At 37.7% G+C, this 26,313-nt stretch overlaps 1 protein-coding gene across 6 annotated transcripts in view; it reads left to right on the forward strand.

Annotated features, from left to right (window-relative positions):
- The window catches only part of TLK2 (tousled like kinase 2), a 105,168-nt gene that overhangs the window by 22,905 nt on the left and 55,950 nt on the right, over positions 1 to 26,313 (forward strand). For 4 of the 6 annotated variants that reach the window (XM_045525943.1, XM_045525942.1, XM_045525941.1 and 1 more), the window contains exons 3-7: positions 11,181 to 11,252; positions 12,153 to 12,222; positions 14,196 to 14,239; positions 14,961 to 15,056; positions 22,731 to 22,898. In XM_045525943.1, the coding sequence (XP_045381899.1) occupies positions 11,181 to 11,252; positions 12,153 to 12,222; positions 14,196 to 14,239; positions 14,961 to 15,056; positions 22,731 to 22,898 (450 nt within the window). The remainder of the gene's footprint in view (positions 1 to 11,180; positions 11,253 to 12,152; positions 12,223 to 14,195; positions 14,240 to 14,960; positions 15,057 to 22,730; positions 22,899 to 26,313) is intronic. The other 2 variants (XM_045525944.1, XM_045525940.1) reach the window with 1 other exon arrangement.

Consider the following 26,313-nt stretch of genomic DNA (forward strand, 5'->3'; position numbering starts at 1 on the left):
TCGTTTGAAAGAAAGGATGTACCTTTACAATAAAAATAAAACAAGAAATGTCAAAGTGAAATGTCACAGATACTAACTGTCGTACTTAGTACTTAAGGAAATCGCATATTTCATACTTAATAACCTAAATAATACATGCTTGGCAGTATATATGGTGGTTCAAACCGGTTGGCTTGATTGGTTAAAGTTTCATGCAGGACTCCCGTATAGGGGAAAAAAGATAACTAATCTGTGAGCATCAACTATATTTCAGGCACCGTATTAACCGCTTACCCAATATATAGTATTGTTTTATTTAATCCTTACATTATCCCTAAGGTAGGTGGTTTTTCCTCTTTTATCACAGATAAGAAGACCAGAGTTCATAGAACTTAAGTGATTTGCCCAGTTTCATACAATGGTTCAATGATTCAGTCCCACACCTATCTGACTTTATACACTGTCAGTACCAGCTGTTCTCAGTCACTTTTCTATTGGTCATACCCCTGGGCCATCCCATTCTTTCCCACTCAGGAAATGCAAGTAAGTGAGATTAATTTTTTATAGTGCTAATTTTGAATCTGTTTGTTATTTTAGGAATAGTACATCACTCACAAGAAAAACACTGTCGGTGATTTCTTGGTGATACTTCCCACAGCTGATACATTAAGACACTAAAAAGTGGTTTTAATATGCTTTAATCCAAGTCACTGTCTATTTCAAGTGCCAAGTGAGTTTAACTCTGAGCCATGAGCCTGTGCCTTGGAAATATGTGCTATAATCTAGTTAAGAGCCTGTACATGAGTTTTGCCAAATGTAGTTCCATCCTTGTCAGATAGGTTAGTATTGTAATGTTTAGAATTGGAAGGTGAGCAGATGAGATCACCATGCCCTGGTGGAAAAATTCCCAACTGTTTTTCCCAACCTAATAGGTGGAAACTGGAAATAGAGCTAAGATTTGTGTGTAGGAGGTGGAGTTGTTGATTACATAAACTTAAAGTTACTATCTTCTAGCCCTTAAAGGTCAATAAGGGATATTAGTGATGTCTGCCTAGCTCTTTACAGATAAGGAAACTGAGGCTTAGAGAGAGCAGTTGACTTGCTAAAGCTTGTGCCACAGCCAAGTGCCAGAACTGGAATTTAGACTCCTGTGTCTTAGCATTATACCAAAATGTTGGACTCTGCAATAGGAATTTTGTTACACTGTTTACTGCCAGAGATGGCAGTAGGATTTGTTCCTCATATATTAAGTAATGTTCTCTTCATAACAGTAAAAGCTAGGAACCTAAACTTACTGGGCATCAAGCTTTCTTCAGGGTTATATACTTCTTAGGCTTTTTTTTTTTTTTTTTTTTGAGACAGAGTCTTACTCTGTTGCCCCGGCTAGAGTGCTGTGGTGTCAGCCTAGCTCACAGCAACCTCAAACTCCTGGGCTCAAGTGATCCTCCTGCCTTAGCCTCCCAAGTAGCTGGTACTACAGGCGAGTGCCACCATGGCTGGCTAATTTTTTCTATGGCTGTTACTATATTTACACAGTGACGTAACCATTATCACAGTGTTAGAACATTTTCATCACCCTAAAAAGAAACCCTCACCTCATTACCCCTTAAAAAACCCTATCCTGGCCAGGTGCGGTGGCTCACATCTGTAATCCCAGCATTCTGGGAGGCCCACGCAGGAGGATTGCTTGAGCTCAGGAGTTTGAGACCAGCCTGAGCAAGAGCAAGACCCCATCTCTACTAAAAATAGAAAAATTAGCCAAGCATCCTGGAGTGCACTTGTAGTCCAGCTACTCGGGAAGCTGAGGCAGGAGGATCCCTTGAGCCCAGGAGTTTGACGCTGCTTTGAGTTAAGCTGACGCCATGGCACTCTACCCAGAGCTACAGAGTAAGACTCTATCTTAAAAAAACAAACAAACAGGGCCGGGCGCGGTGGCTCACGCCTGTAATCCCAGCACTCTGGGAGGCCGAGGCAGGTGGATCGCTCGAGGTCAGGAGTTCGAGACCAGCCTCAGCAAGAGTGAGACCCCGTCTCTACTAAAAATAGAAAGAAATTATCTGGCCAACTAAAAATATATATAGAAAAAATTAGCCAGGCATGGTGGCGCATGCCTGTAGTCCCAGCTACTCGGGAGGCTGAGGCAGTAGGATCACTTAAGCCCAGGAGTTTGAGGTTGCTGTGAGCTAGGTTGACGCCATGGCACTCACTCTAGCCCAGGCAACAGAGCAAGATTCTGTCTCAAAAACAAACAAACAAAAAACTCCATCCCTCCCAGCTTTAGGCAACTACTAATCTACTTTTTGTCTCTATGGATTTGCTCATTCTGAGCATTTCATGTAAATCGAATCATGCACTATGTGATCCATCATGACTGGCTTTTTTCACCTAGCATCATGTTTTCAAGGTTCATTCATGTTATAGCATGGATCAGTACTGCCTTTTATTGCCAAATAATATTCCAGTTGTATACAAACCACATTTGTAAACAGAACCATTTTGTTTATCTATTTATCAATTGATAGGCATTTGATTGTTTCCATTTTTTGGCTTTTATGAATAATGGTGCTATGAACATTAATGTATACATTTTTCTTGCACAAATGTTTTCATTTCTCTAGGGTATTGCTTTGAGTGGAATTGCTGGGTCTTACTCTTTAACCTATTGAGGAACTGCTAGACAGCTTTCCAAAGCAGCGGCACCATTTTATATCTCCACCAGCATTGTATGAAAGTTAAAATTTCTCCATATTCTCACCAACATTTGTTATTATCTGTCTTTTGGATTATATGCACCAGATCGTGAGTGAATTATGTAGACTTTGATAGACAGGTTTCCAGGACAGTAGACAGTTAGAAGATGTCTTTTTGATGTTGAGCTTGCATGTTCTCTGGAAATGGATGTTATTAAATTACATACTGAAGATTTGTCACAACTGAAATATTACTAAAAATCATTAATATTAGTTAAGGATTTTTGTGACAATATACTGTGATATTTTTGTTTACTACTACACAAAGTCACTCATTTAAAATATCACCCTGCTTTTGGCCAAAATTAAGTGAAAGTAAAAAATGGATTTCATCATTATATCTGTGCCACGCAAACATGTTTGCCACTATTATTCGAGTTAAGCCAGTTGATTCAGTTGAATGGTTCTTCTGGTTTTCTAGATTAGTTAGCTTCACTTAGTATCAAGGTGTTAAGTTTGGTTATCACAGTTAAAGAGCTTCCCAGTTACTTTGGCTTACAGTTATAAAAATTGTATTGAAATTGATATTGCTGCCAGTTTTTGTTTTTTGTTTTTTTTTGAGACAGAGTCTCGCTTTGTTGCCCAGGCTAGAGTGAGTGCCGTGGCGTCAGCCTAGCTCACAGCAACCTCAAACTCCTGGGCTTAAGCGATCCTACTGTCTCAGCCTCCCGAGTAGCTGGGACTACAGACATGCGCCACCATGCCCGGCTAATTTTTTCTATATATATTTTAGTTGGCCAGATAATTTCTTTCTATTTTTAGTAGAGACGGGGTCTCGCTCTTGCTCAGGCTGGTCTCGAACTCCTGACCTCAAGCGATCCGCCCGCCTCGGCCTCCCAGAGTGCTAGGATTATAGGCGTGAGCCACTGTGCCCGGCCTAACCTAACATTATTTTCTTGAGGGAGGTGTTGCTAAGGATGATTTCATAAATTAAAGGGGTATAGTGCTCTTGGCCAAATTGGGAACATTCTGTAAGTAATTTGGAGATTTTGCCAGTTGTTGAGTATGTCTTTTTTAATCATGCATTCCAAAACTGGGAAAATAACCACAGGATGGTTCAGGGATGAACCCAAGCTAAAACGTTGATCACCTGACCTCCACAATCCCCTGTTGTGGACCACAGTGACGTTTTGAGTCTTCTAGAATTAGTGCCAGTGCAGAGCCAGTATCTAATTAATAATCCTTTTCCCCAACACATACTCACCCAGATGAAAGCCCATATTATCGGTCCTTTTGGAGATGGCTGGGAGAAAAATTAGCAGTATAGTATAAATTTTTGGCAATGTAGCAGGGTCATTCCTCAAGGATACCTGACCTCCCCTTCATTCATTGGGTTCTGAGTCTGTAAACTGACTCATATGTAAGAATCAATCGAGATTCTGTGACTCTTTTTTATGATTCAAGGTAGGCTTTTGTTCATTTGACCTAGGACTCTTCTGCTTATACCCATCAAGTCAGAATTTAATAGACTTCACATCTGTTTCACTTCTAGAAATGCCATAGGTCTCTGGGAGTCAGACTATTCTGATAGTCAGACTCAGCTATGGTTTGAGAAGGTGGTACTAATGACTAAAAAAAAGTATAGACTCTTGGTTTTACTTTTACTTTAGGTCCACCCTTTAATAGCATTATCTCTTTAATGGAGTATCAGGTAGTTTGACTTTGTAGGCAGCTATACTCCTTCATACCTAATTAAGCTTAAGGCTTGTCCTCTGTTAACAATCCCCTTTAAGCTGTCAGTTAGTCTAAGGAGGAAATGAAGACTTTAGAAACTCAGCAAATAAATGTTGATCATTTAAACTTTTACAGCAGTGAAAGAGTAATGTATGGCCCTTATTCTACAAGTGTTTTTAGTTTATATGGGCTTTCTTCACGTGCTGAAGGGCTGGTGTCAACATTTGCATCTGAACCTGTTTTCACAGGTTTTTTTTTAATTTTTTTTTTTTTTTTTTGAGACAGAGTCTCGTTCTGTCGCCTGGGCTAGAGTGCTGTGGCATCAGCCTAGCTGACTGCAACCTCAAACTCCTGGCCTCAAGCAGCCCTCCTGCCTCACCCTCCCAAAGTGTTGGGATTATATGTGTTGACTCACCTTACCTGGCAACTTTGTTCTTTTTCGAGATTGTCTTGGCTGTTCAGGGTATTATAATTTTTAATGGTAAAGCACAAGAGAAGTTGCCATGAAAATGAAGAACACAACAATGTTCTCTACGATGATTTTTTTATGTTGTTTTATTCACTGCAGTAAAGTGTGAAACTAATAAGTACAAATTGTGGAAAGGATGAAAAAAAACTTATTTACAAATGCTATGATTTTATGCCTGGACAGCTAAATCAAAAGGAGCAAACTGAAAAGCGATTAGGAAGAAGACTGGCTAAATGAAAAACATGAAAATTAACAGTTCCTGTGTGTCAGCAGTATCAAAAATAGGAAAAATTGACTCCTAGTTGTTATAGCTTCATATATACAAAGAAGATGCCAGAGTGGTAAATGGCAGTTAAACCTTGATGGCCTGTAGGCCTTTATGCCTTTGGGGTTTAATCTTACCTGGGGATGATAACTAAGCCATAGTCCTGAACGGACTCAGCTGTATAAAGCTGAGAATTGGGAAGGGGCAAGCCCAAATGTGTGGTACTGTGAAAACAGCTCACAAGTCCAAGGCATAGGACACAACCCAGCCACTTGTTTTGAATTATAGCTGTGAAAAGCTACCTGCAAGAAATGGAAACTCCAATCTTGCATGGAAATCCAGGGCAGGAAAACTAATGTATAAATGTGTTTGGAAATGCTGAATGTTATAGGGCAGTGGCAAAAGCAGTCATTAAACTACCCTGTAACGACTGTTCCTTAACCTGAAACATGGAGGACTCTCCAGAGTTGAATATGAACTCATACAAAACTTTCAAAGCACCTTCCTAAAAAGATGCAACATAAGGAGAATTTACAGTTGAAGAACTGACAATAATACAGCAGTCTGAAAAAAGACTTTATTTATTACCCTCAGTGCCCTTAATTTTGATACAAATGTTATCTAATATACAGTTCATATTCAGTTTCCACTTTGTTCCAGTAATGTCTTTTGCTTTGTTTTTAAACCCATGGTCAAATCAAGGGTTATGCATTGAATTTAGCCTGTCTTTTTAGTGTTCTTTAGTTTGGTTTTCCTTCCTTTTTTTTGTTTGTTTTTTTTGGTGATAGTGACATTTTTGAAAGATAATGAACATTTCATTTTGCCTAAAAGCCTTTTGTTAGCTCCCTTATTAGACAGTAAGCTCTTTTAGAACAAGGAATATATCTCACTTATCCTTGCCAATTAAATTTAATAATTTTATAATATAATAATTTGGGACAGTGTACTCCAGAAGAAGATGGAGACAGGAGGATTAAATAATTATTAATACTTTTTTTCTTTTGGGTAGACACACCCAAGGGACCACAAGGATTCTTGTGCTTCTTACATTGATATGTCAAACACTATAGTGTACACTACTGTACACTTTATAGTTTATTTCATTATTAATAATTGCTAATAAAAATAGGCTTTTCAGTCCTCTCCTGTACTTATAACTCTTGCCATTTCCTTTTGAAAATGAGGGATATTTGGTGGTAAAGTGGATAGTTAAAATACAGTATATGGTTTTATTACTATCCAAGGGGAAAAGTGGTTCCAATTGATTACATTAAAGATAATTCATGAACAGAATAGTTTAAAAATTTATAGGCATAGAAATATTTAATTTATTGTAGAATTCTTATGTAATGTAACTAAAGCTCATTTTCGTTTAAAAACTGTTTACCTCAGTTGTATCATTGAGCTCTATATCATTGTAGAAATAAATCTTACTGATTTATGTCACTGAGAATACATGATTTGATTTGATTTCTTCTCCCTAGTTACACTTTATTATTTTTCTTTCCAGCTTCACAGGTATCTCACTGTGAAGCTCTCTGGTATGTTGCACTAATTAGAGTTCAAAAGTAGTGCTTTAAGGATACAGTGAAAGAGATACTTAATATAACCTAATAGGAATGCAAATTATTTCTGCCACTAAGCATTGTAACTTTTTAACAGCTATAGTAAGGTATGATTCTCTCAATTTTAGAACATTTTCATCACCTCAGAAAGAAACCCCATACCCTTTAGCTATAACCCCCATGTCCCTCCTCTCCTACCTCCAACCCTAAGCAACTACTAATTTACTTTCTGTCTGTCCTAGATATCCCTATTCTGGATTTTCATATGAGTGGAATCATTTGATATGTGGTCTATTGTGACTGGCTTCTGTTACTTCAGTGAAATGTTGTCAGGGTTCATTTATATTGTTTATCCATATTTGATTCATTTTTATAGCCAAATATTCATTATATTGATATACTACACTTTGTTTATTCATTTGTATGTTGATAGACATTTGGGTTGTTTCATCCTTTTGGCTTTTGTGAATAATGCTGCTATATACAGTTGTATCCACATTTTTTGTGCATGTTTTCACTTCTCTTAGGTACTGTATGTATATATACATAGGAGTTGGGTTTTTGGATCATATGGTAATTCTGTGTTTAATTGTCGAGGAATTAACTGCCTGACTTTCTGAAAGTGGACGTGTCATTTTACATTCCCAGCGACAGTATAGGAGGGTTCTGATTTCTCCACATTCTTACCAACATTTCTTGTCTGAGTTTTAGATTCTTGCCATCCTAGTGAGTGTGAAGTGGTATCTCATTGTCCTTTTGTTTTTTTTTTTTTTTTTTTTTTTTTGAGACAGAGTCTCACTTTGTTGCCCGGGCTAGAGTGAGTGCCGTGGCATCAGCCTAGCTCACAGCAACCTCAGACTCCTGGGCTTAAGCGATCCTACTGCCTCAGCCTCCCGAGTAGCTGGGACTACAGGCATGAGCCACCATGCCCGGCTAATTTTTTTTGTATATATATTTTTAGTTGGCCAGATAATTTCTTTCTATTTTTAGTAGAGACAGGGTCTCGCTCTTGCTCAGGCTGGTCTCGAACTCCTGACCTTGAGCGATCCACCCGCCTCGGCCTCCCAGAGCTAGGATTACAGGCGTGAGCCACCGCGCCCGGCCTCATTGTCCTTTTGATTTGTATTTCCCTGATGGCTAATGATGTTGAGCTTTTTTCATGTGCTTATTGGTCATTTACATATTGTCTTTGGAAAAACATCTATTTAGATCTTTTGTGCATTTTTGAATTGGGTTCTCTTTCTTACTAGTGAATTGTAAGAACTTTTCGTACTGCATACAGGTCCCTTATCAGATATGTAGATTTGCAAATATTTTTTTCTATTTTGTGGATTTTCTTTTTATTTACATCTTTTGAATCATAAAAGTTTTTAATAAGTGGAATTTTTATATTTTTTCTTTTGTTGGTGGCGCTTTTGGTGTCATATCTAAGAATCCTTTGCTTAATCCGAGGCCACAAAGAGTTACCTGTATGTTTTCTTCTAAGCATTTTACAGTCTAGCCCTTATGTTTAAGTGTTTGATCCATTTTGAGTTATTTTTTGGATTTGGTATGAAGTAAAAATAGTTTCATTGTTTTGCCTGTGTATTTAGTTGTCCTGGCACCATTTGGTGAAAAGACAATTCTTTGCCTCATTGAATGATGTTGGTACCCTTGACAAAAATCATTTGTCGACAATTATGGATTTATTCCTGAACTCACAATTCTATTCCATTGATCTATTATTATGACAATATTGTACTGTCTGATTACTGTTGCTCTGTAGTGTCTTGAAGTCAGAGAGTATGAACCCTTTTACTTTTTGGGGATTGCTTTGCTTATTCTGGTTCCTTGCTATTTCACAAGAGTTTTAGAATTGGCCTATCAATTTCTACAAAGAAGTCAGCTGGGATTCTGCTAGGGTTTCTCTTGAATCCATAGATCGGTCAGAGGAGTACAGTTTTCTCTTGCTATCCAAAGGGCTTTGGTTCCACGAGCCCCTGTGGATACCAAGATCTGAGGATGCTCAAGTCCGTTATATAAAATGGTATAGTATTTGCAAATAACTTATGCACATCCTCCTGTATACTTTATTTATTTACTTTTAGAGACAGGGTCTCCCTCTGTCACCCAGGCTGGAGTGCAGTGGTGTGATCATAGCTCACTGCAACCTCAAACTCCTGGGCTCAAGTGATCCTCCCACCTTGGCCTCCCAAAGTGTTGGGATTACAGGCGTGAGCCAGCCTGCCTGGCCTTAAATTCGTTGTTAAATCAGATATTTTGTCATTCCCACAGGCAATTTAGTTTTGCTTGATTTTATCTCTCTTTTGTTTGGATTATACTTTTCTATTTCTTTGCATGCTTCATGATTTTTTGTTGGGTACTGAACATTTTAGAAGATATATTGTAGCACCTTTGGGTACTGATTGCTTCCTCGTTGCCTGGATCTTGTTGTTATTTGCTTTTTTGTTTTTTAGTCACTGGCGGGATTTTTTTGTGAATTCTGTTCTACCGTACCCTCTCACCCTTCCCCCTAGTGTCAAACCTCTGAATTTGTTCCTCAGAGAGGCACACCTTTAGGGAAGCCTGCAGTACCCTGGGATGTTGGTAGGGCTTTCTTCCTCTTTCCCTGACCCTACCCAGCTCTTAAACTACTATTGATATTTCCCAGTTGCTCCATTGTTTTCAACAATGCTTCGGGGCATAAATTTTTTCTATAAACTAATCCAATCCAATTGCAGTACTTTTGAAAGAGACATTTCTAAGATCTTTGTTAGCTATTTGTTCTCATCCCAGGAGGGCTTATCCTATCTGTTTTGTGCTCTCATTCTCTTCCCAAAACTAGCCAGCCTACTTTCTAGGCTGTATCCTCATTACACCTATGTATCTGCTTCTAGTTGCCTATTACCACAGCCTTCACCGTTTGTGGAAGCAGACTTAAACTTGTTATACTCTATTGCAAATGAAGTCAGGTCCTTCTGGATATTTTGTATTCCTCCTTCTTTAGGCAGAATATCTGAGCTAAAGTTCTGGAGGGTAGGGGTGGGGACAATGGCAAGCTTTTCTGTGAGTGTTACCCCAGCTCTGGGAGCTGAGTGCTGGGATGGGTGGGGGAAGATGAGCAGCCTGAAGTCCTTGGCTTGTCTGTCCTGTTGTAGAACCACTGTCTCATGAGTGCTTTTGGGTCCCCAGTATTCTCTGTGTTCCATGCCTATGGTAGAGCTCTGTTCCACAGACAGGGTTAGACAGAAGAAGGGAACCTCCTGCCTTTGATGGTACTTGCCTGGGACTTAGTCTCAGCAACAGGGGACTGGGGGCAGGATGAGAAACACTGAAGTCATGCTCCTCCCAATAAGAGAGCCCTCAGGTTTGAATCTTGGGTAAGAGGGGTCCTGTGTTCTTGGCTGCAGCTTCTGGAGCCAAGCTGTGATGGAGGAGTTGTCTTGGTTCAGATACCACAGACTGTCATCTTTCTGACTGAATTTTCATAGATTTTGTTGAATGGATGTTTCTTCATTTGCTTCATTTGCCTTTAGAACCATTTCCAGAGTCTTTGAATGCGTGTGTTTATATAATTTTCACCAGTTTCACTGAGGAGCAGGCCACTGGAGCTCTTCACACTATTATGCTGGAAATTGATCTCTTGTAACTTTGTCTTTTGAGTTAGCATTCATCCCTCCATAAGACATGACTTAGAAAAGCATTTTTTTCATTATAAGCCCTGACTACTTTTTATAAGGATCTCAATTTTCAGATACTGCTTTTATAGTATAAGAGGCCAGAAAAGTTGATTTCCCATGCTTATTTTCCATAAATAATGAATTCAGGACATGAGTTCTATTTTTTTTTTCCTCTCTTTTTTTTTATTCTATTTTTTTGTCTTTAGGACATGAATTCTGGAAGGGGAAATCTGCATATGAGTAGAGAGTTTGTAAAAGAAATGAAAATAATAATAGCTAGAGAATTTTTATTTTACTTATTTATTGTTTTGAGACAGAGTCTTGCTCTGTTGCCTGGGCTGGAGTGCTGTGGCATCAGCCTAGCCCATAGCAGTCTCAAACTCCTGGACTCAAGCGATCCTCCTGCCTCAGCCACCCAAGTAGCTGGGACTACAGGTGCTTGCCACCCTGCACAGCTAATTTTTTGTTTCTATTTTTAGTTGCCCAGCTAATTTTTCTATTTTTAGTAGAGACAGGGGTCTTGCTCTTGCTCAGGGTGGTCTCAAACTCCTGACCTCAAACGATCCTCCCACCTTGGCTTCCCAGAGTGCTAGAATTACAGGCATGAGCTGCACCCTGCCGGCTAGAGAATTTTAACATGGAAGCACAGTACTGTGGCTTAGTTCTTTTCAAGTTGGCTTGGAGCTGTTGCAGTTAACTCTTGGCTTCTCTGACCTGTCTTAGACTGTCTTAGACTTCACAATCAAGAGTCTGCAAGCAGTTTTGCTGTCACCTTAAATTAAAATTTCTTTTGATTTATTATGATTTTTTTCTTTCCAGGGGCCACTCAATAGTGAGTCTTCCAACCAGAGCTTGTGCAGTGTGGGGTCCTTGAGTGATAAAGAAGTAGAGGTAAGAAGCTACATGCATTGTAGGACTTTCCATTTTCACACACCTTCAGTCTGGGTTAAAAGATAGCACCACATAGGAACTCCAGGTGCGCTGTTACAGTCTGTGTGAATGGTTCCCCTTTGAGTTGTGTGCTCTTTGCATCTGTACGATGACATGGCCCTCATGGGTTTTTATTATTATAATCATGAATGAGCCTTGTCTTTTTCAAAAAATTTTTTGCATAGTTGCCATCAGTAAAGGGTAGAAGTTTGCAATTATAGTTGAATTAGCTTATGTGCCCTTGAATTAAAACTTGTCTGTACTTCAATACCATGAGTCACTGGCTGACTTTAGTAATAGAATTTGAAGGGATTTTGTTTGTTTGTTGTATTTTTTTTTGCTTAAATGGAAAATCAGAGTTTTTTTAATTAGGCAGATAACCTAGCTGCATAGATACAGGTCTAAGTCTGCAACCACCTACTTTGCACTTAGATAAAACTTTCAATAAATTAGAGTCAGTTGCTTGGTTATGTAGATCTTTCCATTTTGGTAAAAAAGAATTGAGTTTAAACTCTTTTAAAGTAGAAATATTATAATAGCAGTTGTCTGAGAGCCTACTGAACAGTAGACATTTGTCCTACATTTGTGCGTTATAAAATATGTAAGCTTTGTAGCAACTCTGATTTACAGATGAATAAATTGAAGCTCTGATATTTTAAGCAGTTTGTCAAAAATTGCATAGATGGTTTGGTTCTAGACCTGTGTTCTTTTACTCTGTTTTAAGAAGTAGGACACTGATTCAGGACTTGTCTGTGCCAGTTATATCTCTTTATACATTTGATATTTTGTACATACTCTCTATTTTTCCTAATGTGAAAAAGTTACCAAAATGCTAATTGTGACATATATGGTATTTAACAGACTCCTGAGAAAAAGCAGAATGACCAGCGAAATCGGAAACGAAAAGCTGAACCATATGAAACTAGCCAAGGTAGTAATAATTTCACACCAATAAAAATATTAAATTTTTATGTGCTTAAATAGAATTTTCTGACTCACACTAAATAATTAGTTTGTACACAGGGATTCCTCACAAAGGTTTGTGTACCTTAAGGGGATATCAGGTCTTTATTATAGACTTGCCATTTGATATACACTTGACAAAACAGTACCAATTCTTTGGGGACTCTTGTTTTCCCTGTTATGAGTTAATGATCTCACCATAGGTTTTTCTTCAGAACAAGCATATATTGTACAGAAAAGAGACTTACACTGGAGTTTTAACTCTGTCTTATATTAGATCAGTGATTTGTTAATAATAGACAGCCAGAAATAGATTCATTTAGATTGCTGTCCTTTCTACCTATTGTTCTTCCATGGCAATTTTTTAAAATTTATTTTCAGTGTTTTAGAGATAGGATCTCACTCTGTCACCCAGGCTGGAGTGCAATGGTGTGATCATAGCTCACTGCAACCTCCAACTCCCAGGCTCAAGTGAAAAATCCTTCCTTTCACTGCTTTTTTGGCCTTTATTATATGGAAGAAACACTTGTTCTTAGGGTACATCTGTTATTATGTCTTTAAATATGAAATGTCCGATTTCAAGTGAGAAGTGTAGTTTATTATATCTCAAACAAGAAGCAGTACAATTAATCAAAGTATGCACCTAAACTGTCAACACAGTTTTGCCATCTTAATGGTAGCTTATTTATGCCAGCAGCAAAGAAGCCTGGATAGTGAGTGGTGATAAAATTGCGAAAGGTGTTTTCCACAGCTTGTTGACAGTTGAATATTTTTGCCTGCAAGAAGTGGTCCAAAGCCTGGAAGGAAGTGGTAGTCAGTTGGTGCAAGGTGGATGACAGAATTTCTAAGTCCAGCTTCTGTAGTTTGATCAGCATTGTTTGTGCAACATGTGGTCAAATGTTGTCTTGCAAGAGGATTGGCCTGTCTCTATTTTCTAATCTCAGCTGCTTAATCACAAGCATCCTCATCATTTCATCTAACTGGTTACAGTAGATTTCTGCTGTAATGGATTGACCAGGTTTTATGAAGCTATAGTGGCTAATACCAGTGTTGGACCATCAGACAGACACCATTAGCTTTTTGTTGATGAATATTCAGTTTTGGACTGTGTTTTGGTACTTCACCTTTGTCCAGCCATTGTGCTGAATACTTGCAATTGCCAAAAAGAATCCATTTTTCATCACACATCACAATAACGGTGTAGAAATGGTTCACCTCTATGTCTTGACAGCAAAGAAAGGCAAGCTTCAAGACGATTTCTCTTTTGATGCTCATTTAATTCATGTAGAACCCATTTATCCAGCTTCTTTACCTTGCCCATTTATTTCGAATGATCCAATATCGTTCGAATAGTAACGTCAAACTTTGCTGCTAATTCATGTGTAGGGTGAGACAGATTTGCTTCTGCTATAGCTTTCAGCTCATCATTATCCACTTTGGTCTCAGGTCACCCATGTGGCTCATTTTCAATATTAAAATCACCAGAATGGAACTTCTCAAACTATCAGTGTACTGTGCATTCATTAGCCACATCCTTCCCAAACACTTCATTGGTATTTCCAGCTGTCTGCACTGCATTGGTTCCATGATGGAACTCATATTCAAAAATAACATGAATTTTTGACTAATCCATGGTTTCAAAAAAATTGCTCTAAAAAAATTTTGAAAGATAATCACGAGCCAAATTGTGCATTTGAAAGACCGAGGATGTACCTTCACAATAAAAATAAAGCAAGACATGTCAAAGTGAAATGTCAGATATCAACTGTTAAACTTAGCACTTAAGGAAATCAGTTATTTCATACTTAATAACCTAATAAAAGTAAAGTTGACACTTGAGTTTATAGCAATGTATGCAGAATTAAATACATAGTACATTTTAGTGAATGATGATATACATGTGTATTGGAAAAACTGTACTTACTTTGGTTTCATTTTCAGGGAAAGGCACTCCTAGGGGACATAAAATTAGTGATTACTTTGAGGTAAGTTAAATTTTTGGAAAAAAAACTATAGTTTTTTTTTTTAAACCTAAATTATTGTGTTCATTTATGATTTTAGAAAGCAATATTTTGCGTTTATTGTGTTCTTCTACCCTTCCTCCCCATCTTCATTGATCAGTGCTGCCCCATCTCTCAATAAGAGGAAACTGTTGTTGACTTTCTAAATTTAAATTTATTATGTGTCTTGTCTGTGATGATATAAGAATTCACAAATGAAGTGATTTTTCTCTTGGCCAGATGAGGTTTTGTGTCTTATAAAGATTTAGGTGGAATGACATGGAATCTTCTTTTGTCCTGTTCGCTTAGTCCAGTGGAACATGTAGCGAGTTCACTGACCCATCTTTAGTGGTTACTAAAGAAAACACTAACATCCACTGCACCACTGTATTTCTGCTCTCTGTATTTTGAGACAAGAAGGGAAAACATTCTTCTCTCATGTCCTTTCAAAACCATGTGTACCTTCAACTTTCTAGCCATGTGTTCTTTATATGTTGGTGCATTTTTGCTGGAGCTCCTTCTTAAAAATCTCATTGAAACCATAGCAGAATTTGACTTATGTGGCATTTGCTCTCTAGAGTAAGATGGATTGACTTAAAGGGGCCATATATAATTAAGACCTGTTTGTTTATTAATCTTTTACTCTCCTTATCTGAAGCATAGTACTGTTTTGAATTATTCATATCCATTTTTCCCTGTTGGCCAGTTTGCTGGGGGAAGCGGGCCAGGAACCAGCCCTGGCAGAAGTGTTCCACCAGTTGCACGATCCTCACCGCAACATTCCTTATCCAATCCCTTACCGGTAAGCATTCACCTGGAGAAATTTGACACCTGTTGTAGGAAACAAGAAGCCCAAGAACACTCAAGCAAAGTTTCTCTTTCATTAATCACCAGTGGGGAATGAGGCATTAGGGAGAAAACTTCATAGTTTTACCTATGAATTACTTACTTAGATTCAAGTCTGTATCAGTAAATTCCCCTTTTACAAGAGCTAACCTTGTTTTCTCAGTGTAATAAATTGGCTCTAAGCCTGCAGCTCAGTGGTCTGTCAAGGAAGTGATTCCAATCCAAATATTAGATTTTTATTCTTGCCAAACTTATATGTTCCTATAAGTTCTTTCCCTTTTTAAAATTTGATCAGCTCCTAGTATTTGAGTTTATCTCCAGGGCTTACTCAGCCATGCAGTAGAAAAGCTAATGTTATACAGATTTTTGGTAAGTTTGTTTCTAGCCTATAAGTGAAATCTGAAGGTGTCAGAAACATTATACCTAAGTCAGTGGTTCTTAACTGGGGGCAGTTTTGCTCCTCAGGATACATTTGTGAATATTTGGAGTCATTTCTGGTTGTCACAACTAGGAGGTAGGAGGGGCATGGTGCCACAGGCATCTACAGGCTGAGGTCAGGGATGCTGGTAAACACCCTATAATGTTAGGACAGCCTTCCTACAACAAAGAATTATCAGGTTCAAGATGTCATTAGTGCTATTCCTGAGCTAGCTAATGTAGGATTGTGTTAATTTGCTCCAGTGCCTTTGGATTGTTTGTTGATACCATTCAAGACCTCAGTACCTAAGAGTGTGCTCTGTCTACTAAGCCTTAGGTATTGCCTTAGGTGGGATCTTGGGGGATGGGGTCTCCAAGATCAGGAGTTTTTATTCTAGATCTCTGTGTTTAGGAAAGTTGTTTTTCTTTGTCTCAGTAGAGTTGTATAATACCCCTCTTTTCCTAAGTGATTTAGGCTTCTGTATTGTTAAAGTGTTTTAAAATGTACTTCCTCCTCCCTCTACTGTCTCCTAAAAACATACATTCATTAGGATGATTGTAATTATTAGTTACAATTGATTGCCACACGCGTTTTATTATGAAAATAGAATAAAAACTTCAAAAACAAAATGATCTAATTTGATGAAAAATTTGTTATTTTTTACTGTTTTCTGTGTGTGAGTTATATGCAACTTGAAAAATAGTTCTTGTGGCTCCCAAGGTGAAGAGACATGTGAGTTACATATGCTTCACTAGGCCTCAGGCTCAAAACTTGCATGGGTTAAATACAACTCACATGGCAGTTAATGTGTAAAAACGCTTATGAAAACATAAATTTATGAAAACAACTAAAAAATTTTTGCTATTATTTTGTCATTCTTGGCATATTTAAAAATAATAGAGATGTGTGACATATAGGGCTGTTTGGATAGATTGAGGTTTGTTAGATAATTGTTGCAGAGGCGTATGTCTCTATTTTTCTCAAGTTTTAAACCAATTAAAGTCTTAAAAATATGAAATGGGATTGCAGAGTATCTGTTTGGAACAAATATGTTTTGTAGAATTTCTCAATATTGTTTATCTCTTTTCTTCTTGAAATCCTTTTTTTCATTTGGTTTCTAATAGTGTAACCATCCATCTCTCGTGTGTCAGTTTAGGTCAAGTCTTACCTGAAGACAAAAGAAATGTATTCAGTGATCTGTAGACATTTCTGTCAGCTGTATGAATGTGACTGGGCGCCGTCATCACTATGCAAATATAAGTGTATATTGGATGTTGAAGTAGAAACCTTAGTTTCCCTTTCCATTGTACTGAGAAGCTCTTTATCCTCCCAACTTGTATTCTGTGCTTTGTTGTTATAGTCACTGATTTATTTATACCACTCAGTTCCTTTAACTCACTTTCTCTCCATCATACTTGCCTGAAAAAACCCAGCTCTGGTTAATTCTCTATCCTTTCCTTGTCTGCCTCTAAGCAGTTCAGCATGGTTCAAGGAAAACACACACACTCACACTAACTTGATTTTACCTTCCATTCATGACCACTGACTTCATGTGCACCGCTTGCTACCTGCCAGTCCTACCAGATTTCTAGTTAGTTCTCTTTCCTCAATGGATAGTTCATATTTTCTCATCTCCTGCAAACTTCCAGTAACAGTTCTACTACCTTAACTGATGGCCTTGCTGTTTCATTTTACTGAGAAAATAGAAGCAATCAGAAGAGAAATTCCACATGCTCCTGATCTGGCAAGCTACTTTCATCAGTACCCACATCTGCCTTTGGGATGAGTGAACTTGCTAGCCCTTCACTTGGGTATATTTCTGCTGGGGTTAGCTCTCTAGGTTTTTGTTTGCTAAAATTATTTTGCCCTTATTTTGAAAGGAAATTTTACTGTGTATATTTTTAGATTGGCATTTTTTCCTTTTAACAAAATTAAGTAGTATGTCATTACCGTATTCTGGCTCCCGTTGTTATTGTTTAAGAAACAAGTCTCCAGGTAATCATAGGGATGGGGGCAGGTGGGGGAGAAAGAAACCAGGTTTCACTTGTCTGTTGTTTCTCCGAAGGTATCTGCTTTTTTTCCCTGGCTGCTTTAAAAATCTTTATCTATTGAATTCTGTAGTTTTATTATGATGTGTCTTTTAATTTCTTTTGCTTATGATTTGCTGGGCTTCTGGAATCTGTGGGTTGGTGTTTTTCATCAATTGTGAATAATTATTAGCTGTTGTCTTTTCAGATATTATGTTTGTTAACTATATGTTAAGACCATCTCATTAACATGCTTCTTGACTTCTTTTTTTGTATTTTCTATCTTTTTTGTCTTTACATGCCATTATGGATAATTTCTTCTCACTTTTCAGTTCCCAAATTCTCTGTCTTGTCTCTAATTTGCTATGAAACCCACTGAATTCATAATTTTTGTTACTGCTTTTTTAAAGAAAATTTTGTGTTCCCTGCAGATATTTTTGACTTGTCTTTTATTTTTTTAAATGTTGTAGACATGATTATTTTATAATCTAATAATTTTGTTATCTGAAGTTTTTACGAATCTGTTTCTGCTATCTCTTGTTTTCCTTAGTTTTTGCTCATAGCTTTGTTTCTTTTATGCTTTGGGGTGTTTGTTTGTTTGTTAGTTTTTGAGACAGAGTCTCCCTCTGTTGCCCCAGTTAGAGTGCTGCAGTGGTATCATCATAGCTTATAGCAACCTCAAATTCCTGGGCTTAAGCAATCCTCCTGCCTCAGCCTCCCCAGTAGCTGGGACTACAGGCATGCGCCACCAACTAATTTTTGTATTTTTTGTAGAGATGGGGTCTCACTCTTGCTCAGGCTGGTCTCGAGCTCCTGACTTCAAGCAGTCCTCCCACCAGGGCCTCCCAGAGTGCTAGGATTACAGGCTTGAGCCACTATGCCCGGCTTATGCTTTGTTTTTTAACTGTGTAGTCCTGATTGTTCTTGGAAAGTTATTTGTGAGGTTTCTTTGAGGTCTAGGATGAAGGTGTTCCTCCAGGGAGAATTTTTATTTGCTTTATTCAAGTGCCTAGAGATTTAACCTGTTACTACTTTAAACTACTGAATTTATGGCTTACATATTATTTGTTTGGTTTGTTTATTTTGTTTGTTTCTTTCAAACACAGGAAATAATGATTTGGATTGTGTTCACATTTTTCAAGGGAACCCCCATCCCTTGCACTGCCAAAGCAACTTCCTTGCAGGCCCCTCAAGGTGGGGGAAGCTTTTCTTCTGGTTTATCCTTTCATTGAGAATGTAGCCCTTGAAAGGTCCAGCTTGACGTGGCCAGTGTTTCTTATTGAACCTTCTGCCCTGGGTGGGCTTTGGTCTGTGACTGTCTGCTTGACATCATGGTACTCTGGAAGTGGAAATTGAAGATCAGTAGGGACCTTTAGGTCATATATGACTTTGGTGCTTCTTTTACCTGTCTCGTGTTCCTAATTTCCCCTGGTAGATCCCTAATATTTTGTCAAGTCTTAAGTGCTTTTAATTTTTTTAATATATTTTATCCCATCTTTATAGTTTTTTTCAAGGGGAGGTTGGTTTAAACATCCTAACCTGTCATATTTCTAGAAATGTTTCTGAATCTTTCAACCCTTGGCAGATATTTATTGTATATGTGGCAGATGATTAATTTTAATGTTGCAGTTTCAGAGATACATTCTCCCTATATAGTAAGCGTACTGTGATGAATGATTAAACATTTGCATTTGGTGGGGTCAGAGTGTTGATCTTGAGTAGGACTCTACTCATAGATTTCCAAACTAATTTCCTTTGTCAGGGTCATTTAGATTAGTTTCTTTTACTTTCATTTTCTAAAATGAAAATGTTAAACAAGTCGAGCATGGTGAGTCACACTTACAATCCTAGCACTTTGGGAGGCCGAGGCAGGAGGATCACTTGAAACCAGGAGTTTGAGACCAGCCTGGGCTACATAGCAAGACCTCATCTCTTAAAAAAAAAACATTAGCTGGGCGTGGTGGTATACAACTGTAGTCCCAGATCCTTGGGAGGCTGAGGTGGGAGTACTGCTGGAGCCCAGGAGTTCCAAGCTGCAGTAAACTGTGATGGTGCTATTGCACCCCAGCCTGGGTGACAGAGAGAGACCCTATCTCTTAAAAAAAAAAAAAAGAAAATGTTAAATAGGTTTTCCTGATAAAGATGTACATGATGCTGAATATGAAAGTTCCACAATTCAAAAGTGGTGAAGTAGAAAGTCTCCTCCAAAAGAACTGTTCCTGAAGAGTGCAGTGAGCAAGTATTTCTAGACCTTTTCTGTATATATATACACGTACATTTATATAGATTTCCAAATTTCCAGTTTATTAATTTAACATCCTGTAAACATTTGTATTTTATAAGTAGTGCTATAATGAATGTCCTTGTACATTCTTCTGTACTTACACATTTTTTTCTTTAGATAAATTCCCTAATTGTAATTCCAAGTAAAAGAATATGCTCATTTAAAAATGTCATCACTGGCCAGGTGTGGTGGCTCACTCCTGTAATCCTAGCACTCTGGAAGACAGAGGCAGGAGGATTGCTTGAGCTCAAGAGTTCAAGACCAGCCTGAGCAAGAGTGAGACCCTGTCTCTACTAAAAATAGAAAAATTAGCTGGGCATGGTAGTGTCCGCCTGTAGTCCCAGCTACTCAGAAGGCTGAGGCAGGAGGATCTCTTGAGCCCTGGAGTTTGAGGTTGCAGTGAGCTATGGTGACGCCACTGCACTCTATCCAGGGTGACAGAGCGAGACTCTGTCTTAAAAAAAAAAAAAACAGAAAGATGTCATCACAGGCCTGGTATGGTGGTCACGCCTGTATTCCCAGCACTTTGAGGGGCTGAGGCAGGAGAATTGCTTGAGCTCAGGTGTTCGAGACCAGCCTGGGCAATATAGTGAGACAATAAATGGAAAAATTAGCCAAATGTGGTACACCTGTAGTCTCAGCTACTCAGGAGGCTGAAGCTGAATTGAGATTGCAGTGAACTATGATTGTGTCAGTATGCTGCAGGCAAGGCCACAGAATGGAAGCCTGTCTCTATTTAAAAAAAGAGAAATGAGGCCTATGTTGCCCAGGCTGTACTTGAACTCCTGGGCTCACGCTATCCCCCTGCCTCAGCCTCCAGAGTATCTGGGACTATAGGCTGTGCCACGATGCCCAGTGATTTCTCTGTATCTCATTAAAGCTTGTTCAGGTCCTTTACCTTTTTGTTTGTTTGTAATTTTATCTTTTTTACTTTATGTTGACTTTTACCATTCAGACCTTAAAAAAAATTTGTAGTAGTCAAATTTATCAATTTTTCCTTTATGATTTATGTGACTCTTATTATATGTTCCTGTATAATTTATATTTTCATGTCATGTTTAAAAAGTCTTTCACTCCTAGAAAGTTATAAAAAGCATTTATGTTTTCTTCTTATAATTTACATGTATGACATATGATAGAGGGTAGTAACCTACTTTTCCCTCTTTTCTACTACCTATACAAATCTTACTGTCTTTTTATAAGTTCCCACTAATTTGAAATGTGCTTTAATCATAAATTGTGTATCTATATTATATGGATCTGTTTCTGAATTTGCTATTCTGTGTCATTAGTCAATTTGTCTGCTCCTGTGACTGTATGATACTGCTTTAGTTAATGTACATTTAGATTATGTTTTTGTTTTTTTTTTTGGAGACAGAGTCTCACTCTGTTGCCCAGGCTAGAGTGCTATGTCGTCAGCCTAGCTCACAGCAACCTCAAACTCCTGGGCTCAAGCAATCCTCCTGCCTCAGCCTCCCGAGTAGCTGGGACTACAGGCATGCACCACCATGCCCAGCTAATTTTTTCTATAGATATTTTTAGTTTTCCATATAATTTCTTTCTATTTTTTTAGTAGAGACGGGGTCTCGCTCTTGCTCAGGCTCGTCTCAAACTCCTGAGCTCAAACAATCCACCCGCCTTGGCCTCCCAGAGTGCTAGGATTACAGGCGTGAGCCACCACACCCAGCCTAGTTTTTAGAGAGCTTTGATGTATGCACAGTTTGAACCCAGGAACATGGTATTGCCATTTAAGTCATCTGTTACATTTGTCTGTGAACCTGTATAGTTTTTTCTTCACATGTAGACTGAATATTTCTTAGTATTTATAGATTTTTTTTTGCTATTTTGAATCTGCTTTTCCTTCCATTACATGCTTGATATGATCAATTATTTGGTATATGAGGAAAGCTATTGATTTTTGTATATTTATTTTATATTTGGCTATCTTACTGGTGTCTGTTAATTGTTTTAATAAGTTTTCAGTTGATTTGCTTAGTTTCCTTTGTGAATAGTTATATCATCCAAAAATGACACTTTAAAAATCTTTAATATTTTCCAATATTTATACCTTGTATTTTTTTCCTCTATTATGTTGGCTAAAACTTTTATAATGTTGAATTTGTTAATGTGTTAACCTGTCTTGTTCCTAACTTTGATGAAAGGAGCTGTAGTACAGCACCATTATGATGATATAATATCAATATTTTATATTGATTTTTGAGGAAATACTCTTTGTTGTATTAAAGATGGATACTTCCAGTTTTTAAAGAATTACCCAATGTGCAAATCCTTTTTGGCACCCAAAGGGAAGAATCATAATTTTTATTCCCAAACATTAATGTAATGAGTTACATCAGTAGATTTGTTATTGTTGAACCATTCTTTGTTATGGAATACTATACGTAATTGTGGTGTATTATTCTGTTAGTATACCGTGGAACATGTTTTGCTTGTGTTTGTTTTAGAGTTTTGCATCTAAGTATAATAGTATAGTGAGAATATAATTGCGAATGAATTAAGCTCTACCTATAAAGTCATAGGACAAATGTCTTAATTTTTGTTTACCTACAGGATAGAAATAACATTTCCTGTGTAGGATTGAGGGTATTATGAAGTTGATTTGTTGAACTCTACAAAGTAATCTGTAAATTCAGAGTTATGCAAATATAGAATAGTAAAATATAATGTCATAGAATTTGCATAAGTTACTAACTTGTTTTAGAGAGAGGTTATAATCCAGTAATAATGTTGTTATACTTAACATAATTACTTTCAGAGAAGTCTTTTTTTAAAAAAAAATTCATCCTATATTTGATAACTGTGTTTTAACCTGTTGAATGTTTGGGTAGTATCAGATTATCTTTCTCATGTAATTTGTGTATTTTCTTCAATGTTTTCCAGCGGCGAGTAGAGCAGCCCCTTTATGGTTTAGATGGCAGTGCTGCAAAGGAGGCATCAGAGGAGCAGTCTGCTCTGCCAACCCTCATGTCAGTGATGCTAGCAAAGCCTCGGCTTGACACGGAGCAGCTGGCGCAAAGGGGAGCTGGCCTCTGCTTCACTTTTGTTTCAGTGAGTACAATGGCTAAGTTTATTCATATCCTTGTCATTGCCTTGGAGCTCCTTGAGGAAGTTGGATTAATTATTTTGGTGGAGAGTTGAGGACACTTCTAATTCTTTATCACTTCTAAAGGTGTTCTGCTTTTACTCAGTTCTCCCTGGTTCAAGCTCCTGAGAGAGACTGCTTTGTCAAAGTCTGAGCACACAGCGGGAAGCATAATCTTCAATTGACAAAGAAATAAAGAAAATACAGATCAAATTCCATTATAACAAAAACATTTGTATAGTTGAAAATAAAATCTCCAAACTCCAGCCATCATTTATGTAAATTAATATTTAAGTCAGCACAATTTTAGTATTCAGGCAGGCATTCTACAGCAAGCTTACTGGTCTTTCCCCTGTTGGGTATTTTGGCTCTCTACACATCTGCCTTGCCACCCCTTTGGAGTGTTGGCACAGTTACTTTTTCTAGGAATATTTAGTGACCTGTTTGCTTTGTTGAGCTTGCTTTTTTCTCCTTTGAAGAACAAAAATTTGAGTATTATGAAAATTTGACCCCATTTTAATTTGCCAAATTATAATGCCGTTTGAATCAAAAGTTGTTACTTTTCTTGGTTTCTGTGCTTTACCAGATACCTGTTTGTTGCCAAGGATGGTATAAAATAAGAGAAAGCCCCATTGCCCTATTCCATTTTTAGGGACATCTTTTCAAATTCTTTTGTTCTTACTGGTTCATTTTTTCCAATTATAATGTTTCCTTTTTATTTGCTCTGTGTATTCTACGAGTTATTAACCTGTGTGCCAACTCTATTCAAAAAGGCAATGAAAATGATACGTGCCTTAAGGAAAGGAAATAAAAACAATAATATAATTAGCAAGATAGGGAACCATTTTGCATTATTTGGAATGCTTTCGTTTTTTTGGTTTTTTTTTTGTTTTTTTTTTTTTTTTGAGACAGAGTCTCACTCTGTTGCCCTGAGTAGAGTACCTTGGCGTCAGCCTAGCTCATAGCAACGTCAAACTCCTGGGCTCAAGCAATCCTTCTGCCTGAGCCTCCCGAATGTGGGACTACAGGCATGTGCCACCATGCCCGGCCAATTTTTTCTATATATATTTTTAGTTGTCCAGCTAATTTCTTTCTTTTTTTTTAGTAGAAATGGGGTCTCGCTCTTGCTCAGGCTGGTCTCGAACTCCTGAGTTCAAACGATCCACCCGCCTCGGCCTCCCAGAGTGCTAGGATGACAGGCATGAGCCATCGCGCCTGGCCTGGAATGCTTTCTTACAGTTATTTTAGCGTTACTTCAAGAAAGAGATCCAGGAGGTCCTCAAATAATGTTGTTTTGTGATAATGCTCATGAGGGAAAAGAATCCCAAAGATGGGCATGTTAGGTTCATTGGAATGTCTAAATGATCCCAGTCTCAGTAAATGTACAGGGTGTGAGTGTGCCCCGTGATGGAACACTATCCTATCCAGGGTTGCTTCCTGCTTTATACTCTCAGCTGCTGGGATAGGCCCTGGCCACCATCAACCCTGAACTAGAATAACTGGCTAAATCATTATCTTATTTGTTTTTATTAATCTTTATCTTTATTAATCTTTATTAATATATGTATAGCTCACATTTATTTCAGTGTTTAATATTAGAAGTGTTTTGGTCTTTATTTAGAAGTTTAGTGATTTTTTGTGACCACAAATATGCTGTAGGAACTTATCTTTTGTTTATGTCAATTAGCCTGCAGTAAAATTGGTATTGTTATACGTTTATGTTATACGTTTCACTCATAGTCGCAGTTTCCAAGAACCTGTTGAAGACACTAAGCGAGAACTTAATATAATAGGACTTTAAAAAAATTTACCGAATTTTTTAATTATCAAAGGAATGGGGAAATTTTGTGTGTGAAGATAGTATACTTCTGTCCCTGAGTGACAGAGGAAATACACATAATTTAAAAATGGGAGAATTGACTGATACAATTTTGTGGAAGGGACTGACAACATATAGAGTATTTTCTATGAGCATGCAGTACTCTACAATATTGTTTCAGAGAATGTGTGTGTCATTCACACATTTAGAAAATGTGTATGTATGTTACACACTTACTTTTGTTAAATCTTCGTCCTAGATCTAACTTTCCCAGGTAACACCTTGGATAATCAAGGAATTACTTGTCCTTTTGTTCTTTTATTGCCTTAAAAATGACCTTCTTTTCACTTGAGGGGATGTTCCTTTGTGTATTCCACAACTATTTACTGGGTGCCCAGTATGTGATGGGCACATAGTTAAATACACAGGATTTTGATCAGCAAGAACTTGTTTCCCTGATGTAAATCTTTCTTAAAAGGTATGGGCATGCAGGCTTGTGGTGAGTGCGTGTAAAGGACCACCTACTCAGTCACATCAGCTAGTACACTCAGGCTGGCAGAAGAGTAGCAGATGCTGGAGCCAGATTGTTCTCACGTGGAAAGAGGTGGTAGAGAGGAGTAACAAAATGATCATGTATGAAGAAGGAATGCGGAAACAGTATAAAAACCAGAGCCTAAATACTTTGGTACAGTTCTGTTTCTCTTTGCTTCTTAGCAGTTCCAGCCAAGACAGTAGTAATAAGTAAGCTTAGTAATATAAAGGAAGAAAAAAGTAAAGGGGTTAGCATTAATATACAACAAATGTTGTCAAATCAGTAAAGACAAGCAGTTTTTGAAAAAAGACAAATGGCTAAAAACATGAAAAAGTGCTCAACTTTGGCCATAAAAGAAATGGAGAATAAAACAAGATAATATTTTTTGATGTGTCAAATTGCCAAGGATTAATAAATTTGATAATCCTCAGTGTAGGTGATAGTTTAAAGACATACATCATTTTGTACTGTATATAAATTGGTACGGTCATTTGGACAAGTTTGTAATGTATCTCAATGTTAAGTGTACATATCCTTGGTTCCAGAAATTCCATTCTCATAAAACTGCACTAAGATATTTATTGAGGTATTGTTTATAATTACAAAAATCTGGAAGCAGTTTGCTTCTCTGAGTGTTACCAAGTATATGACTTTCACATGGCTAAATCTAGTGCCCAGATCTCAGAACTCATCTGACAGGATTCATTAGCCACAGCTGATCACGTCTTTCTTCTCCGAGCATATGCTCTATACTTGGCTTCTGCTCTTTTGTATTTTCCTCACTTCCTTTGTCTGTAAATGTTGGAGTGCTCCAGGGCTCAGTCTTCAGACTCCTTTATCTACCTTCATTTTTCTTCTTTATCCCATCTAGTTCCTTTGTTATTAAAACCTAACTCCTTATATGCAGAGGACTTTGAACTTTATGTCTCTATTCCAGAGTTCTGCCCTGAATTCTAGGCCTGTGTCAGTTGCCTCCAGTCATCTCCTCTTTATGTCTAACAAGCATATCAGATTTAACATGTGCAGAACT

Source organism: Lemur catta, chromosome 15 (assembly GCF_020740605.2).
Source record: "Lemur catta isolate mLemCat1 chromosome 15, mLemCat1.pri, whole genome shotgun sequence".
In the NCBI taxonomy this organism is placed as follows: domain Eukaryota; kingdom Metazoa; phylum Chordata; class Mammalia; order Primates; family Lemuridae; genus Lemur; species Lemur catta.